The sequence below is a fragment of the Festucalex cinctus genome, chromosome 13 (genome assembly GCF_051991245.1).
Source record: "Festucalex cinctus isolate MCC-2025b chromosome 13, RoL_Fcin_1.0, whole genome shotgun sequence".
Lineage (NCBI taxonomy): Eukaryota > Metazoa > Chordata > Actinopteri > Syngnathiformes > Syngnathidae > Festucalex > Festucalex cinctus.
Window position 1 is genome coordinate 627,573 of NC_135423.1, and position 17,840 is coordinate 645,412.

Below are 17,840 nucleotides of genomic sequence, written 5' to 3' on the forward strand. Positions count from 1 at the left end.
AATGTTTTTGTTGCGCGAAACTGGAACAAAATGAGTGAGAAAGTAAAGCAATTGCACAATTACAAACCAGATTCAAAGAATGTATATTTTTTAAATATATTGTACACAGAATCTCCAAATAAGCGGCTTGCTTCAACCTTTTTGTCACTTCTATTTTTGATTTTTTTTTTTAGGAGGGGAGCTAGCTAGCTAGCTACTTAGCATGACATGAGTTGGACATTTAAGACAAAAAATGAGCTCAGAATAAATTAAAGATGACAAAATGACACTATTTAAACACAAAAACGTACTTAACCATGGTAGAAGTCCCATAAATAATGTCCAAAAAGCATATTGATGTGACAACAGACAAGAGTGGTTATTGTTTACCAATGGGACTCCATATACACGGTTGTTATTGGGTGATCTTGTGGTCTGTTGGGAGCAGATTTCCGGACACGCAACGCACGCGGTGGGAATTGCAGTCCTTGCGGAAGCCTGTACGGAAAAACTCACCGCGTCCTTGCCGCAGCCCGTGTGAATTGGGCTAAACTGAATCACCATAAGTGGGCTAATAATACCAGTTAGCATTTCTGTTTCAGCTATAATCAAACTACTACTACTTTATCATTCACTTCCAGTGTTTTTATTCTGCTTCCAGTTGAAGTTTACTGTCAAACTAAACAGAAAACACGCACGCAGCTTAGCCTTTAGTGTGCTAGCTTAATGCTAATGCTAGCATATCATGCGAAAAGCATATATAACTCCTCGCAACTGATTTGAACACAGTGCAGTGACACTTTTCGACATTCATACGTAACATTACTCACAGTCATAATACAAAAAAAAAAAAAAAAAAAAAAAGATAATAAATATTACTTTACTGTGTGTTTTTATGAAGTAATATAATGTGCTATTTTTCTCATTCAACCTTGTTTGTCAAGGCACCACTGTACTGTAAGAACAAAACATTTATTTTCAAAATCTAAAATGGAAATGAAGGCGTAATCAATGTGATGAAATGTTCTTCTCCGCAGGATTAACAGCGTCCAACTTTCCGACATGGGCACGTATCAGTGCGCCGCCGATGTGGGAAGTGAGCAGATTTTGTCCACGGAGGGAAGCATCATGCTGGAAGGTGAGTCTGCCTCTCCTCGAAGAATCAGTCGCCAGCTCACCGGACCCCATCGTGGTGACGTCGTCGTCCTCAGGTCTCCCTCACTTCTCGGCCGAGCCGCGGCACACGTCCGTGGCGGCCGGCGCGCCGCTCAGCCTGCACTGCGCGGCCCACGGGCCGCCCGAACCCGTCCGAGTCATCTGGCTTCGCGACGGCGCCCCTCTCAACACCGTGGACGACCCGGTGGCCCTGTCGCCCTCGACGCTCAACATCTCAGGTGCCGACTCGTCTTCATTTCGTCAACACATATTTTTCACCCGACTAAAACTAGACTTAAAACCCTCATTAACAAATCATAATTGGGACTAAGTCAGTCTGCATTTTTGAGACGAAAATGTACTTCACTTCATAAAAACAGGACTAAAATCTATAAACATTTTAACTCATTCACTGCCATTGACGGAAAAAGACGTCAATGAGGCTTTTTTTTTTGCTGGGCTGGCAGTGAATGTGTTAAAAACAAAAACAAAAAAAACGTGTAAACTCGGTTTTGGGAGTGAATGACAAAGTATTAAAAACGTTTTTACACGTTTTTGGGCTTGAATGAGTTAATCAAAGAGATGATAGAAAATCTTATGTGCAATAGTTTAAGATCCGAAAAGTTCCATGTTATCTGCTGACCAAAAATGTACAGCAGTAAAATGATTGTCATGACTAAAACTTTTTAAAAAGTGTTTGTTGACTAAAACTAGACGCATAAAATGTTTTCTTTGACTAAAATAAAGACAAAAATGCTAGCTTTTATAGTCGACTAAAAATAGACTAAATAAAAACGGGAAGCGGTTGAACTAACTATGATAAAAACTCACAAGCATGATTGAAACTGGACTCAAACGGACACTAAATTAAAAAATAGCAGAAAAGTTTGACTGGTGCTAAATGCTATTAGTGGCAATTCGTCAAGGAGCACAAAACCACACCCGTGACTAGCTTGTTTCTACAAATGAATTAAATCTTGGATCAGAACTTTGGAGGCACTTTGGAATATTTTGAGCCTGGAAAAAAAACAGCAGTCATTGTTGTAAATTTGTAACATTCTTCAAGTCAACTCCGCCTCCCTCCCAACACACGTTGGCTCAAAACAGGAGATTATCAGCGAGGAGAAGCCAGAGGCTATCAGGCCGAGGGCCAGCCGAGGACCAGCCGAGGCGGTCGCCGGCTCGGGCGCGACGGGGGACGGGGGATGAGGAAAGCGGGGGGTGGGGCTTGAGGGGCGCTTTAGAGGGGAGAACACAAATAGCTCGCCTGCGGACTCGACGAGATAACAAAAAAAAAGTCTGAAAAGAAAGGACGAGGGCGCTCGGGCTGGCAGAGACGTCTGAGTCACGCCGGAGAGGGTGCCGGGATCTGGTTTGACTCATCGGAACAGTTGGGACGGCTGCTGAGCAGGAACCGACAGACACTCACCTCTGTGGAATGGGCAGCTGCTCCAAACCTCACCAAAAAAAAAAAAACATCGTCCAGGAGGTGCTGGAAGAATATGAGAGAGGCGCTGAGAAAATGAAAGAACAAAAAGAAGAACCCGTTAGATTGCTCTGGAATCCACATCTTCTGGCATTACCAAATATAGACAAACTGTATGCAGGAATCGGACATGAATTCAGTCGGGAGTCGTCAGCCTTGGCAGAGGTCAACTGAATGCCGTTCTCGTTTACTCATGCTTTGAATGTTTGGCATATTTTGACTCTCAAGTCCAGTAGCTAGCATATAGCTAGCTCGGTTTAGCAGACTTACGTTTGCTTCACAATTGACCTTACTGTAAGACACGCCCACATCACCCAGTAAACCAATCAAGATGCAAGACGTCATGTCTGCGACGACACATGCGTTTTGGTGGGGACAAACAAAAACAACATTGATTGTTGGCTCAAAACCAATAAAAAAATCAATAAAATAGTTGAAAGCTGCAGTCCCGGTTTGTGTAAGAGTGATAGCCGTTATCCCGATCGACTGACGGCCGTCCTGCTGTAGTCACGGCTTTTGTAAGGGTGACACGAGAAAGACACTGTCCGGATTATTGCCTTCCCTAACTAAACACTCAAACAACTGCGAAAAATGTCTGCGCTCGATCTAACTTTGTGGACGACCAGTCAATTCCCTCCAAAATGACCAGAAACGACCACGTCTGCAGTTGCACAAAGGTAACGTTCTCAATTGTTGTTTTTATCCAAAGGCTAACGATAGCGCCGAGTAGTTAACCGTCCACACGTTTGTTGACGTTACGTTTGTTACTCAACCCTTCAGTCACTTTGATTTTATTTTTTCAATTCTTTATTTTACTCCCTTCCAAGTGTAAATTGACTTAGATTTAGACTTAGACTTGACTTTATTGATCCCTTTGGTATGGCTCCCTCTGGGAAATTTACAGCAGCAATAAGAACACATAATAAAATAAAATAATTCAATCAATCAATAAGTGAGGCTTTTACACCAGAGATTGAATTAATAATAATAATAAAATAAAAATTGAGTCAATCAATAAATAAGGTTATTACACCAGAAATTGAATTAATAATAATTAAAAAAATAATAATAATAACAATAATAAAATAAAAAAAATAAAAATTCAATCAATAAATAATAAATATTAGCCTACTCTAAATAGAGTCAATGTTACTCTCCTTATCCACTTAACTTGGAGAAGCAAAGTCCTGCAACTAGGTTGTGTTTTTATCTTGTTGGACTTTAACTCCAGTAAACTCGGCTTAACTGTGTCACTAATATATACGCTTGCCCGCCTTTGTGTTTGTGCACGACAAACCTCTTGAACAAATCACGTTTATTGTTGTCAAGTGCAAAAAAAAAAAAGCAGCTCCGTTTAAAAAGCAGATGTTGATCAACATCCACGTGCCAGCATGCGTCTGTGCGCGAGACATGTGGGCAAGTTGCGCAATCGCCAGATGAGGGTCTCCACACACACATACATGGCGGAAATCAGCTTTCTTTTTTTTTTTTTTTCATCCGCCTTACAATGGAGCCTTTGCCGCGTCCTGCTTGCCATGAATGACTGTGTGTGTGTGTGTGTGTGTGTGTGTGTGTGTGTGTGTGTGTGTGTGTGTGTGTGTGTGTGTGTGTGTGGCTAACTGGCACCACTTGAGAACATTTGACAACACGGCGAGGTCACATGATGCAAATGTTGTGGAATGTCTCAAGTGTGTGCGCTGATGTACGACGGGATGTGAGACGCTCGTCCAAGATGTGTGGCGGCAACACGGACCGCTCACTCGCTCGTCATTGATGCTTGGAACGGAACTATTGTCACAAAAAGTGCTGCGTTCGGGAGCCTTGGTTAGGAAAGACTCAAGTCTTGGGGACATATGTGTGCCGTGGATTTGTTGTTGTAGTTTGTAGAGTCACAGAAGCTTTGTGATGTTTTTTTTTTTATATACATATATTAGAGTGGAAAAAATGTCACTAAAAGTATCTCTCCGCTAAATGAATCAAGATTTCATTGGAATTTACTCTCAAAACAAAAAGCAAAGTAATCCAGTAATTACACTAATAAATATAAAGGGTCTAAAATATACGCAAGTGATATTTTTGTCCACTTGGTGTTGCTATCTCTGATATTGAACGTGACTGTGCCTTTAAAAGGCGGGGCCTTGTTGAGTGACGTGGAAGTCAACGAATGAGAATCTCAAGATAGCCGGCTAACCTGTTAGCCGCTCAGTTGAGGTCCATTTACACATACATTTACTGACCCGACAATTACATTTGAAGTGGTTTTTTAATATTATAATACTTGCAATTGAAATTGGATTTTAAAGCCTGTAGACAAAATTTTGCAGTAATTTTTCAGTAAATCTTCCTGGGCAGTGTTTTTTTTTGTGTGGAGGTTCCGGGTTCGGATCGGCTCAAAACCAAATGATGATGAGCGCTCCAGAAAAATGAATGGATGGAACATTTGTGCTGACTGTCGCCGCACAGTCATCCACTGACTCACGTTGCCACGGAAACCACAACTCTCTTCGCTACTTTTTTTTTTTTGTATCACATTAGCTCAAACTGCATCTGACTCATTTTCTTTTTCTAAGCTCAGCATGCTGAGTGAAGAGTTGGAGCGCCAAAAATGTTTGCTTTCTCATGCCCGTCTGTTTTTCCCGCTCAGGTTTGAACCGGACCAGCAGTTTTTCCTGCGAGGCCCAGAACCGCAAGGGCGTGGCCGCCTCTGGATCCGGCACCATTACCGGTAAGGAGAAAAGTGGGTTCCGGGTCACATGACTTGACTCAAGTCACTTAATTGGATTACTTGGCTAAAAAAAAAAAAAAAGTCAAATCAATTGTCAAATAAGCTAGCTGTGTTTTGTTTTTATCAGTGCTGCCGTCCGTACCTGACCACCTGAGAGCCGTCAACATCACGCCCACCAGTCTGCGGTTGTCATGGCAACCCGGCTTCGGCGGCGACTACCCGGTCATCCGCTGCACGGTGCAGGTGAGTTTTCCCAACGAGTGTGTTCTTTCTCCAGACAAAAAGAGAAGAGTCCCCTCCCTCCCAAACCCCACCCCCCACCCGGAGCAACGGCTTCGGGTTTCGCTCGGGGAAAGTGGGCCTCCCTAAACGAATCTGACGCAGCGGGCCCTCCCTCTCGGTAGCCATTACGGCGAGCGGCGCCACCCCGAAACGTCTGCTTCTAATAAAGCTGCTCCTCGTACCTCTTGCGCAAAACCTCCAAACAGACCCCCCCCACCCCCTCCCATTTCTCCCTCGCTGGGACGGGGAAACAAGTGGAGGGGCCAGGCCCGGCAGAATTGGGGGGGGGGGGGGGGGGATTTTTAATGCTTCGCTGGAGAAGGTTGAAAATAGAAAGTTGATGATGTCAATTATGAGAGAGAAACAGGACATGGGAAGCTTCCTGGTTTGGTCACAGTTGCATATCCCGCCCCCCAAACACAATGTCGCTCTGTGATTGGCTGGTGGTTCGGGAACGGCGGATATCAGCGGGAGCGGTACAAGATGCGTTCTCTGGAGTTTGTCAACTCACAAATACCGCCAGAATTCATCTTGTGAGAGCATGGTGACAAAAACAGGGGTTGACGTCAGGATTCTGCCACCTGGTGGCCAAGGTGGGAAGACCCGAAGGAGCAACAGAAAGAATTGAATTGCAGCATGAAATCATGGATGCACAAACTATTTTAAAGAATTCTTTTTTTTTTAAATTATGTTACTACTCTATTTTTTTTTTTAATAAAATGTGCATTTGTGTTTACCATTCTTATGAACAACTTGGATATCCAGGTAAGCAAATGGAGCGCACCTTCATTTGAAACTGCAATCTGTTACTCGAGAAGGTGTGTTCCATACAATATACGACATCTACAATATTGTCAACAATCAAAACACCCCCCCCAAGTCATTTCTGGGGCTCCAAATGAGTCAGAAGAAAAGTGAAAAAAAAACAAAAAAACAAGAAAGAAAAAAAGTCTTGCAAACAGGAAAAGGCGTCAGTAATGATGTGTGAGCCGTACGAGGGGGAATGTGCGGTGACTCGACGAGATTAAAAGCTTGTTTGCAGCCTGGACGTGACTCACGGGGTCAAGAATGACACACATGTGGCTTAGCCTGGGGGTGGGGGGATTCGGACACGCCCCCAAACTTACGCTAACTTGTGCAAACGGGAGCGAGCGCGCCAATGGTTTGAAAGGTCACACACCTGATTTACCTGCGAGGACACACCTGCCACCCACGCACATACACCTGCCTCCTATACACACAAACCTACTTACACATGCACGTGCACGCGCACACACACTAAACACCAAGTGCTGACTTCCAGCACTTGTGCGCTCCAAAAGCCGCAGCGGGGAAGTCGCATGCGGTCGGAGCGCTCCAAGCGGACCGCAGCGAGGACAGCGAGCGCCGCAGAAATTGTGCCGATGCAGCACTCGGGATGTTTGCTCGCGTCCCCACAAAGACGCATACAAAAACACACTTAAAAAAAAAAAAAAAAAAAAAGCAATCCGCGTTGATGAAGAAGAAGAATAGAAACGTGAAATTGGCTAGTCTACAAATGGGTATTTTATTTAGATTATTTTTTTTTTAGCTACTGTAATTTTGGAAATCCTTTTGGGCTCTTCCAGGTCAAACATGCTGACGAGATGATCCGCAACCAGAACCTGAACGTCCCTCCGCCCGAGTACCTGCTGGAGGACTTGGCGCCGCACAGCCGCTACGCCGCCAGGGTGGCATGTCACAGCAGCCAGGGCCCGTCCAACTGGACGTCCTGGGTGGAGATGCGCACGGCGGAAGGAGGTGAGTTAGCGAACGACAGCTTAGCCTGCTTCGCAGTCTCCGCGTGGCCGCCGCCGTCTGGCTTTCCTGCTTGCCCTCAGTCTCCGCTCGGATAAATCGGTCTCCTTAGTGTGGTCGACATCTGTGTGCTTAGAAGTCAAATAATGTTAGCTAAGCTGACCCTACTCCACAGTCTCCACTTGGCTGCAGCGCTTCGGTTTTTCTGCTTGTCCTCAGTCTCCACTTGGATGTAGAGGTTGAAATGGTGGCCAACATCCACATGCTGAAAGGCGACTCTTTAGCATGCTATACTCCATAGTCTCCACTTGGCTGCAGTGCTGTTTATTTAACTTGCCCTCAGTCTCCATTTGGATAAATCTCCCTTTTTATCATGCTCAAAATCGACATGTTGAGAAGTCTTAATAAAGGAGACTCGCTAGCTTGGCCAACTCCAGAGTCTCCTCTTGGCTGCAGTGCCCTGAGTTTCCTTCTTGTCCTCAGTCTCCACCTGAATACATTTTTATCATCAACATCCAAATGCTGAGAAGTTGAAATAAATTAGACAGTCAGCTTTCTCTACTGTATCAGTCTGTTTTCTCTGTTTTTTTATCTTTGCCCTCAGTGTCCACTTGGATACATTATACCTCTGTTGAAGTGACAAATATGGACAAAAGTAATGGGACACATTCCGTCTCGGTGACGGCGTGAATGTGAGCGTCCTCTTGCGAGACTTCGGCTGGGTTAGGCCACAGCAGGAAAAAAAAAAAAAGATGTATGGAGGAGGACATCCAAAGTGTGGTTCGTGTGGGTCACGATGTTTCCATCCCACGGTCCTCGAACACAACACGGTGTGTTTAGGGACAGTGCGGCATTTAGAAAGGAAGGACGACGGAAACGTTAATAGTCGTGAAAGGCGAATGTTTGGACCTCGCGTTTGCGTTCAAAGCGAGGTGCTGTTTTCCGTGCCAGCGAGCGGCATGCGCTGCCAGCGGAAATCAAGGCGGGACTCGCGCTTTCCATGACACCCCAAAAAAGAAAAGAAAGGAGAAGTGCCGACAACATGCAATTGAGAGAAAAAAAAAGAAAAACAAAACCTGTCGAGTTTCACTTCTTTACCAATCAAGCTTTTTGTTCCTTTTCACAAGAAAATACAAAAAGCGTGGTCAATTTGCGTTTCCCCCTTTTTGTTCTAATTCTCAGCAAGGTCACAAAAAGCCAAGACGGGAGGTTATCTTGTTACAGCGCCGCCATATTTTAAAAGGCCCTCACGCTCTACGTCATTGTCAAACGTCTCCGCACGCCACATGTGGTTCTCATTGGACGGACGCGTAACGTCAATAAATATGGACACCAAAAAGTCAGGCTTGTGTCCACTAAAAGTAAATCTACATAACTAAAAATATAAATGCACGGACACGTGTACACTAAAACAACAGTGTGGACCACTGGAACAAAAAAAAAATAAAATAAAATACAGACTAAGTACTCGGACTATTAAGACTACACAAGGTGATAAATGTGGACAAAAAGGGACATGTGTCCAATAAAAGTACAGGAAGTGACAAATCTGGACAAAAGTAATGGGGTGCGTATCTACTAAAATTACAGGAAGTGAAGAAATTTATAGACAAAAGTACTGGATAAAAAAAAAAAATGGGGCGCATGTCTGATAAAACTGCAGGATGTAACAAATATGGACAAAAGTAATGGGTCTGCTAAAATGACAGAAATGCAGACATACATAATGGGACGCAATGTCAACAGAAACAAACCACAGGAAGTGGCAAATATGGTCAAAAGTACCAGGACGCATGTTTTACAGGAAGTAGCAAATATAGACAAGAGTACTTGGGACTCCAGGAAGTGACAAATATGTCAAAAGTAATTGGTAACGTATCCAGTTTTGTTAGTTTTGTCAGAACAAGAGTGCTTGTCCTGAAACACGGTACAAATGTTTTGATGACATCAACAATTATTCCCCCCCAAAAAATCTTTGTCTGTGTCGCATGTTTTTCCTATTGTCCTTATTCAAAAGTGTCAACCAGAAGCAAACGTTTCCCTCCTGCGCTGCTATTTATGTGCTAACCACTTGTTGAGTTGACTTCTTCAGACGCCACCACCGAGGAATTCTACATAAAAAAAAACAAAAAAAAAAAAAAACGGCCTCTCTCTCTCTCTCTGTGTCTCGGCCTTCGTGTTTCGCTTCCCCCATTTTGGCTTCGACCTCACATGAGCTCACATGTAGCAAGGCACTGTGGGAAAACAAAAGAAAGAAGGAAAAAAAAAGAAAAAGAGGCATGTTGGTGGGAGTAGGGGAAAGGGGAGTTGCGAATACTCTGAGGAACCTTTACTATTTTCCCATTAGTGCCTCCCACCACCCAAAGGAGAGAATAGCAGCGGGGGGTGTCCAGAGGGAGAGGAAGCAGCCATTTTCATCCTCAAGACACTTTTAATAGGATTCAACTATCTAACTAATCAATGGCTACAATAGTTCAAACTGTAAATATACCACGAGGCCCCAGTAGCGTAATGCTAATTAGCATCTGTTTTGCCCAGCTTTAACCATTTTAGCACCGGATTAAAAACAAACAGTTCAGCAATATACTGTAACAGTCCTCACAGCCCTAGATTCTTTATCCTCTGCGAAGAACAAGTAATATTAGTGCCGTACTGATGAGCTAAGAGAGTAATTGAGACATAATGGTCAATCTTGCAAAGCAGGACTCACCCTGTTGGAGCAAAGACGCAAGGACTAAATTATTTAATAATAATAATAATAATGTTTTAAAATAAAAATATCTTTAGCCTGTTTGCATAATTACCCAAGTTTGTGTTTGTAAAAACACGATACAACGTGGGAAAAAAAAAACATATTTATTGATGAATTTTAAAGGACCCGCAAAACCTTTCCTATGATTAGCCACACATTGTTCTAAAGACAATAAAAAAAAACAACTGCTGACTAAATGTAAATTATAACAATGAAGACTCACTAACAATGTAATGAAAAGTAAAACGTTCGTCTTTAAAACTTTAGAATTAAAATAATTTATTTATAATGCATCAAAAATTTCAGTTTTCTTTTCAATGATGTATCATGTTTTTACGAACGCGCACTATCGCGCAGGCATTTAAGGTATTTTGTTCTAGTGTAGTTGCCGTAGTTAGCGATCCAAGATGGCCGATCTTTTCTGCGCATGCGTCACCAATGCTTACACGTTGCATCCTTGGGGAAAAAACAAAACAAAAAGAAAAACCTTCCATCCTTGTCGATTTTGGTCACGCGGAAGACGACCCGGAAGTACATTAACTTGTAAAAAAAAATAAATAAATAAATAAATACATAAAATTGCGTTCTCTCGCAAAGATTGCAAGATTGCGTTCAAGTTTTTTTTTTCCTTATCATGTCAACTTAAAGGGCTCCGTACACGTACGTATGCATCCTAACATGACACAACTATTGTTGACATATTCCCTCATCTCCGGCCTGTTTGTGAGGAAGACTTGTTGCCACGGTTACGCCTCTCAAAAGTCCAAATGATCTCACGCGCGGGTGCTTGTTCAAGTTGTGAAGTTGACGTGAATGTTGAACCTGCCGTGGGAGCGCTCGTTTTATTTTCGGAGTCTCTCAGCTTTTGGCCTCACTCTGACCTTTTTCCAAGACGAGAAACAGACACACACACAAAAGCAAACACGCAACGGCGTCGCCTTAAATTCAGTGTGCGTGTTGTGTTTGCGCCGACAAGATTCACAGCTGACCGCATCTGTGCTGGAAATGATTCCACGAGACCTGATGGGAAACATGATACGTTTTGTTTTCGAGGGAGGGGGGAAAAAAGGCCGTGGTCGCCTTTCTTCGTCTCTTTGCAAACTCGTTTTTTTGCAACAATGTCGTCTTTGTTCGCTTGAATGTCCCTCGCAGAAAAGAAAAGAGGCGAGGTGGAAAGGGGAGAGGAAAAGTTGGGCAGGGAGGAGGAGGGGGAGGATGAAGATGGGGGGTAGAGTGAGCGAGACATGGAGGGAGGGGCGCTTGACTTGTTTTGGCTGCCGTGCCAGAGGCCAGCAGCGCATGTGGAAACAATCAAACGCCAAACACTTCCTGATTTACATCACGCTCCGCCTGAAACACACTGTGTCGTTCAAAAAAAAAAACAACAGTTCGTGAACTTGGTTAGCTGGTTGGTTGGCTAGTTCGTTACTTATGCTAACTGTAGAGACCCTTGCAGCTGACGTCACTGCTTAGCTTCCGTTGAGTCTCCCGGAGGGCAAACATCTCATAACAAATGAATGTAGAGGAGAGCTTGATTTTCGGCGAGTGTTTTCGTTAAAAAGTGGGAAATATGTCAAGTGTCACAAAAAAAAAAAACGTCCCGAGTAGGACACTACATTACCGCGACTCATTGAAACCAGTCATTTTAGCCGCTAGCTACAAAAAAAAGGAGTTTGTTTGAAGGCGAAGAGGAAGTGAAAGCTTAATGAGGTATGTTGTTTTTGCTTGAAACAATACGTCCATCATTACTTTCATGGTGTAAATTGTCATTCATGAAATCGTTTGTGTGCGGATATACTCGTCTTGCTGTATATCGAAGTCTTCAAGCTAGCTTAGCTTGCTAGCTGCTAACAAACAAACCGCACGTTTACTAAACATTCCTCAGCAGAGATCAAGCCCGAGTTGGTGTTAATTGTGATCATCGTGTTAAATCGTTAACCTTTTGTTAAAAATTACTTGAATACTTATACAAAAAAGTATGAATGATTGTTTCACTAAAGATAATATGGCACATTTATCATGTCTGCCTCGAATTTACAATCAGAGGTTAATGTTATGACCCACTGTATATGAAAAAGAGAAAAACTACCTGACATAAAATGATCTGAGCATATCCTCGTACTTTTTGCGGGTAAAAGCAGTTGTGTCGTAGTTTCACGCTAGCCATCGTGCTCGTCTTTCACTGCTCACTGTCTTCCGCCTGCTTTCAAATCACTGCCTGCAGCCAAAAGAACGATCTCATCTCTTTTTGAGCCATTTAAAGCATCCGTCGGCCCACCACAGCATTGCTCACCGATTTATCAACTCTTGGACCGATTTTCTAGCTCACACTGATTGTTTTCTATTTCACTCGCATTGACGCCCTGCCTGCCCTCCATCGCAAGGGGCGCACTTCAACGTGATGTCACACTAGAAGGGTCTATTAATGAGCTTTGGCAGAGACGGTTGTGGTTGTCCAATGGTGTCCATCATATGGAGTAGGCCGTTTGTTTGTGGTGATGTTTGCGTTTGCGTTGTGTCCTTGCAGTGCCCGATGAGGCGCCGGGCAACGTGACGGCGCTGAGGAACGACAGCAGCGTGCTGCTGTCTTGGGACGAGCCGGCGGGGAAGCTCAACGGGGACCTGCGCGGGTACTTGGTGGAGTTGAGCGTGCCGCCCGCCGACAAGCAGGTGCACACAGGCTAACAAAAACGCTCTCACATTCACACTCTCACACACGCTCACTCACTCTTTGACTTGCCCCCCTCGGCCAGTTTGTCGTGGACGCCGGCTTGGACACGGAGCTGTCGATCAACCTGTCGCTCCCGCTCGCCAACGTCACCTTCAGGGTGTGCGCATACACGGGGGCGGGCCGAGGACCCTGGAGCCCCACGCAGACGCTCACGCTCGTCAAACCTGGTGGGTAAAAAATATATACATCATATCTTAAACTAGTGGTTCTTAACCTTGTTGGAGGTACTGAACCCCACAAGTTTCCAATGTGCATTCCCCAAACCCTTTTTTTTTTTTTTTTTTAATGATGTGATCAAATACAATGAAAACAGCCCCAGAATTGAACCCTGTGGAACACCATGTGGAAGATAATTCTGATTATTCAAAGTCAATGAGTAATAGCAGAAACTCAAATGATTGATTGAAAGAAATCACTTGATTACGCTCCTTTTTGTGACGTGTCCATTTTGAACGTGACACTTTTGTCCTGTAAATGCAATCTGTGACTTTTAAGTGATACTCTATGAGCAGTGTAAAGGAAATAAGTTAGCATTTAGGCTAACACTAACATCAATGTTTTTGTTTTTTTTCCATATTCACAGAGTTCCGAGGTGAGTGATGACCTACAAACCTGGTGACAAACTTCCCTTTCTTCCTTCCTTCATCTGTGGGTGTAAAAAAAAAAAAAAGGAAGAAGAAGAAAAGAGCGGCGAGGTTGCGCGGGGGTGAACCGGGACGTGTCTTCATAAATATTTAGAGCGCTCGCCATCTCTGTTTGCTTCGTCTAATGAAGCCGGACAGACGATACAAAGAGGCTGTGCCAGATAAAGACGGGGAAGACTGAGCAGGCTTTATTTAGTATCAGGGTGGACAAAGTATGGCCTGCGGGTCACATGCGGACCACTCAATTATTTTATGCGGAGATATTTTTGTTCATTGATTGTCTTTATTTCCAACATGAAGGCAATAAAGCAGAGTAGAAATAAATAACAAAGAAAAAACAGGAGAGGTAAACTAATGAATAAAACAAAAGCAAATAGATACATTTCTGACATGCTTGAAAGTGTTACAAATAAAAATAAACTTGTCCAGTCCAGTATGAGTTAAAATAGTTTTTATGAATATTAATTAATTAATAATTTCTTAAACTGTCTCACATAATTGTTGCTTTAATTTCACATTTTCCCTAAACTTGATTTATTTACATTTTTTTAAATATGCATTTATTTCTTTTATTACCTTAGTTGACCAAAAATTGCCAGATTAAAAAACTGCATATTCATTTAACTGTTTTATTCATTTTATTAAAAAAATTGTTGTATTAAAATAATTTATTTATGAAATAATAATAATTACATTTAATTTTCAGTATTATAATTAAAAAAACGGTGTCTTATTTCTTTAGATTTTTTATTCACCCATTGGTGAATTTATTTATTGTAAATTAAATTAACAGAATTTTGCAATGAGACTTTAAATAAAATACTGTAATCATCAAATCAAAGTAATCAGTTCATTAAAAAAAAAAAAAATCATAGTTCTATATTCTTTCTGATATGAGATCAGATTTTAGGTCAGAAATCTAAAAATTGTTCCTTTTTTGTGAAATGACTCTTGCTTTAATAATGTTTTTATTTTTTGAGTTCAGATTTTCAATATTTTTTCACTGCACAATTTTTTATTTTTTATTTTTTTAAAGGTCTTTCGTCTCCGCCAGCCTTCTCGTGGCACTGGTGGTACGTGGTGATGGCCGCCACCGGCGCCGTGGCCCTTGGCGCGCTCATGGTCGTGTACGTGGCCAAACTGCGGCGCAAGGAGACGCGATTCGGGTGCGTATGGACCCTAACCCGCTTCCGAATGGTTTTGCATTTTGTTTTGTTTTTTATTTCGTTTTGACTTGTGATTTTGACATTCAGTTAGTTTTAATTAGTTTATATAGCAAGCTTGTTTCTTAATGCTTCATTTTATATACATTTTTATTAGGTTTATAGTATTAGTTGTTTTTTTAACGTATATATGGAGTATTTGTTGAGTGTAAGATTAAAAAAGGTCACCAAGTGTTGCGTAATAATGTAACGTAAACTACAATTCTCAAATGACCTTTTGACCTTCCTCTTCTGTATGAATTTGCAGAAAACCCAAAATACGTTTAAAATGACAGACGTGGGCAAAAAAAAATTCTTATTTTTTTTTTACGCCAAGCTTTATATCGTGAACATGTTTTTGTGATTGTTTTTAGTGACGTGTTCGAGCCCATGATGCAGAGCGGCGAGCTGGTGGTCCGCTACCGAGCGCGACGCTCGTACAGCCGCAGGACCACCGAAGCCACGCGTGAGTTTTTCACTGCCTCGGAATGCGAACGTGCTCCAACATGCTGCTAGCTCGCAATCGCACACTGCAAAGTGGCAACGACGTGTGATACGAAGAAAAATGGATCTTAAAGTCATTTCTAGTGTGTGCTATACATTTTTCTTTGTTAAAAAAAATCTGTAAAAATCAGTTAAGGAAAATGACCAATATTTATCGCATTACAAATACTAAAGTTGTGGAAAATGTGTCCTTTCATTCCAATATATGTACTGTCTAATGTTACAAATGTTTATAGTATATAAATAATACATGTAATATATAAATATATATTAAAAATAAATAAATAAATGAATTAATAAATATATTATAAATATCAAAAATAAATATATACAATATCTAAAAAATACAATATATGATATTGTAATACAATGATTTGCATGCTCACCAGAGAATGACACGGCAGGTCACATTGATGTTACCATATATGTTAGCGCCTCCTGGTGGAACAAACATACGACTGCACACTACAGCAACCAAGGATATGTGCGGGTTCCTTTTGGTTTGCATTGTACAACTTTTTTTTTTTTTTTTTTTTTTTTTTTGTGATGAACCCTCCATGCTTCACAATGGCTACAAATGGTACATGCAAACTGTTAGTTGGCTTTCTGTTTACATTGTGTTGTGTGTGTGAATGCCTTTCAAGAGCCCACTCTTGTATGGAATGCAGTTTAAAGATAGGAACAGCAGTAATCTAACTTTAAGCACTTCAAACGAACTGTCTTCAGTTCTTATGAAGAAAAATAATTGACCTTGAAAATATGAATGTGGTACCTTTTTCTGATTGCAGTGTTTGCAAACATATGAGAACTTGAGTAGAAATTGCGAGGAATGATTTTTTTGAAAATTAACAGTTGAGCGATATTCATTTTGCCAGTGCATGTGAAGAGAGCAGAATATTTCTTTGAAAATTCCAATCAAATACAAATTATGATGCAAAGAAAATGTTTGAGTATGGATGGCAAACAATTGCGATTGTGAGCTACATATTATGCACGAGAAATTGCGGCGCTACGGCTAATGTAATTTATGAAACGCTACAAAATTCTGATCTTACGCCCGTTTGAGTGTTCGCATTTCCACCAGTCACAACATGAAGTGGATTGCCGGCATGAGGACGTCTCGCGCAGATGAGAACCCGACTGATCTTAATGCTTATTTTGATGTTTAGTCTTGTGGCGTAACGCGGCGGACGCTTATCGTCTGCAGGAATCGAGCCTGTAAAAACAACACGTGCGCTTCTACAAACGGAATTCCAGAACGTCTCGCGCTGATTCCAGACAGCAACATACACACACACACACCTACGCACACGCGCACTTGTGTGACAGCGATTGTGGCCACGTGCCTTACAAGTCCCAGCTCACCCCAAAACGAGTCTTACAGACGACGATGCGGCGAAGGAATGTTTTGATGCCCGTGTCACATGACAAAGTCGAAACTCAGACTTGTGCATACGTTTGCTGCGACTTTATTTGCTCAATTCAAACCTCACATCAAAAGGACAATTTTTAATATTTTCCAAGCCAATCCAAGTTAGTAATATGATTGATCCATTTTCTAATCTAATAGATTGTATAAAATAATAATAATAATTACAAACGATGCACTTTACATTTATAAAATCAATCTCAAAATGCACAGTACAGGCAACCATTAAAAAAAAAATCAATAAGGTAAAAATCTTAATAAAAACCCAAAATAGAAATCAGAAAATATTACTACTATTAATATGATTAAAATAATGTTATATATTATTAGGAAGTCTGCTAACATATTATTATACGGTAACTAATAAGAATATAGAACACTCTATGACAAAATATTTACAGTATTATAATAATATACAGCATAATAAATCTATTTCTACAGTACATGTTTAAATGTATAGTATGATTAGAAATATATATATATATTTTCTTAGTATTTAAAATATTACAGAATCCTATCTCGCTTATTGTCATGGATAATTTGAAACTTTAAAAGACAAAACAATACTTGAGTGAGAGCCGATAAAAATTTCTTTATCTTTTTATATTTTTATTAATTTATAATGTATTATTTTAATTATGTTACACAGTAATTGTAAATGTGTGAAATAAAATGTTTCTATATTTTAAATTGGCTTTCTATTTCTCAATGCTTTATATTAATTTACAATGTATTATTTAAAATGTTTTTGCATGATGGCGATATAAAATAAAAATTAAATAAATAAATATTGTAATGTAATAGTAGTATTTTTATTTTGTATATGGTCAGATTTCTATGTAATCTTGCTTGAATGTTGTCATATTTCTCTATTACTGTTTTCATGGCATCATGTATGTGCACATTGTCATGTGATGTTTCTTTTCTTTTCTTTTCTTTTCTTTCTGTGCACCCAGTGAACAGTCTGGGCATCAGCGACGAGCTGAGGCAGAAGCTCCAAGACGTGATGGTGGACAGACACAAGCTGACGCTGGGCAAGACGCTGGGAGAAGGTACAACATTCGCACTCCATTATCTAAGAATTGCAACGACCAATCCAATGTCAGCATATATCAGGCGTCGGCATGCATAAATAAATAAATAAATAAATGTTTGAGGCTGTTGGTAGAAATTTG

The 17,840-nt window shown here is 41.2% G+C and overlaps 1 protein-coding gene and 1 long non-coding RNA gene across 4 annotated transcripts in view; one reads left to right on the top strand and one right to left on the bottom strand.

Annotated features, from left to right (window-relative positions):
- Positions 1-17,840, top strand: part of axl (AXL receptor tyrosine kinase) — a 33,722-nt gene that overhangs the window by 11,397 nt on the left and 4,485 nt on the right. Inside the window, exons 3-12 of the mRNA XM_077540234.1 lie at positions 1,017-1,117; positions 1,191-1,373; positions 5,265-5,345; positions 5,473-5,588; positions 7,235-7,406; positions 12,683-12,825; positions 12,909-13,053; positions 14,567-14,696; positions 15,107-15,198; positions 17,622-17,717. Of these exons, the coding sequence (XP_077396360.1) occupies positions 1,017-1,117; positions 1,191-1,373; positions 5,265-5,345; positions 5,473-5,588; positions 7,235-7,406; positions 12,683-12,825; positions 12,909-13,053; positions 14,567-14,696; positions 15,107-15,198; positions 17,622-17,717 (1,259 nt within the window). The remainder of the gene's footprint in view (positions 1-1,016; positions 1,118-1,190; positions 1,374-5,264; positions 5,346-5,472; positions 5,589-7,234; positions 7,407-12,682; positions 12,826-12,908; positions 13,054-14,566; positions 14,697-15,106; positions 15,199-17,621; positions 17,718-17,840) is intronic.
- LOC144032802 (uncharacterized) lies at positions 603-12,539 on the bottom strand. 3 transcript variants are annotated; one of them, XR_013287797.1, is made up of 3 exons: positions 12,449-12,539; positions 12,245-12,373; positions 603-2,648 (listed from the first exon to the last, which is right to left on the bottom strand). It is a non-coding gene; the product is annotated as an uncharacterized LOC144032802 (long non-coding RNA). The 3 variants fall into 3 exon arrangements; XR_013287796.1 differs by having other exon boundaries at positions 12,245-12,518; XR_013287798.1 differs by lacking the exons at positions 12,245-12,373; positions 12,449-12,539 and adding an exon at positions 2,751-2,869.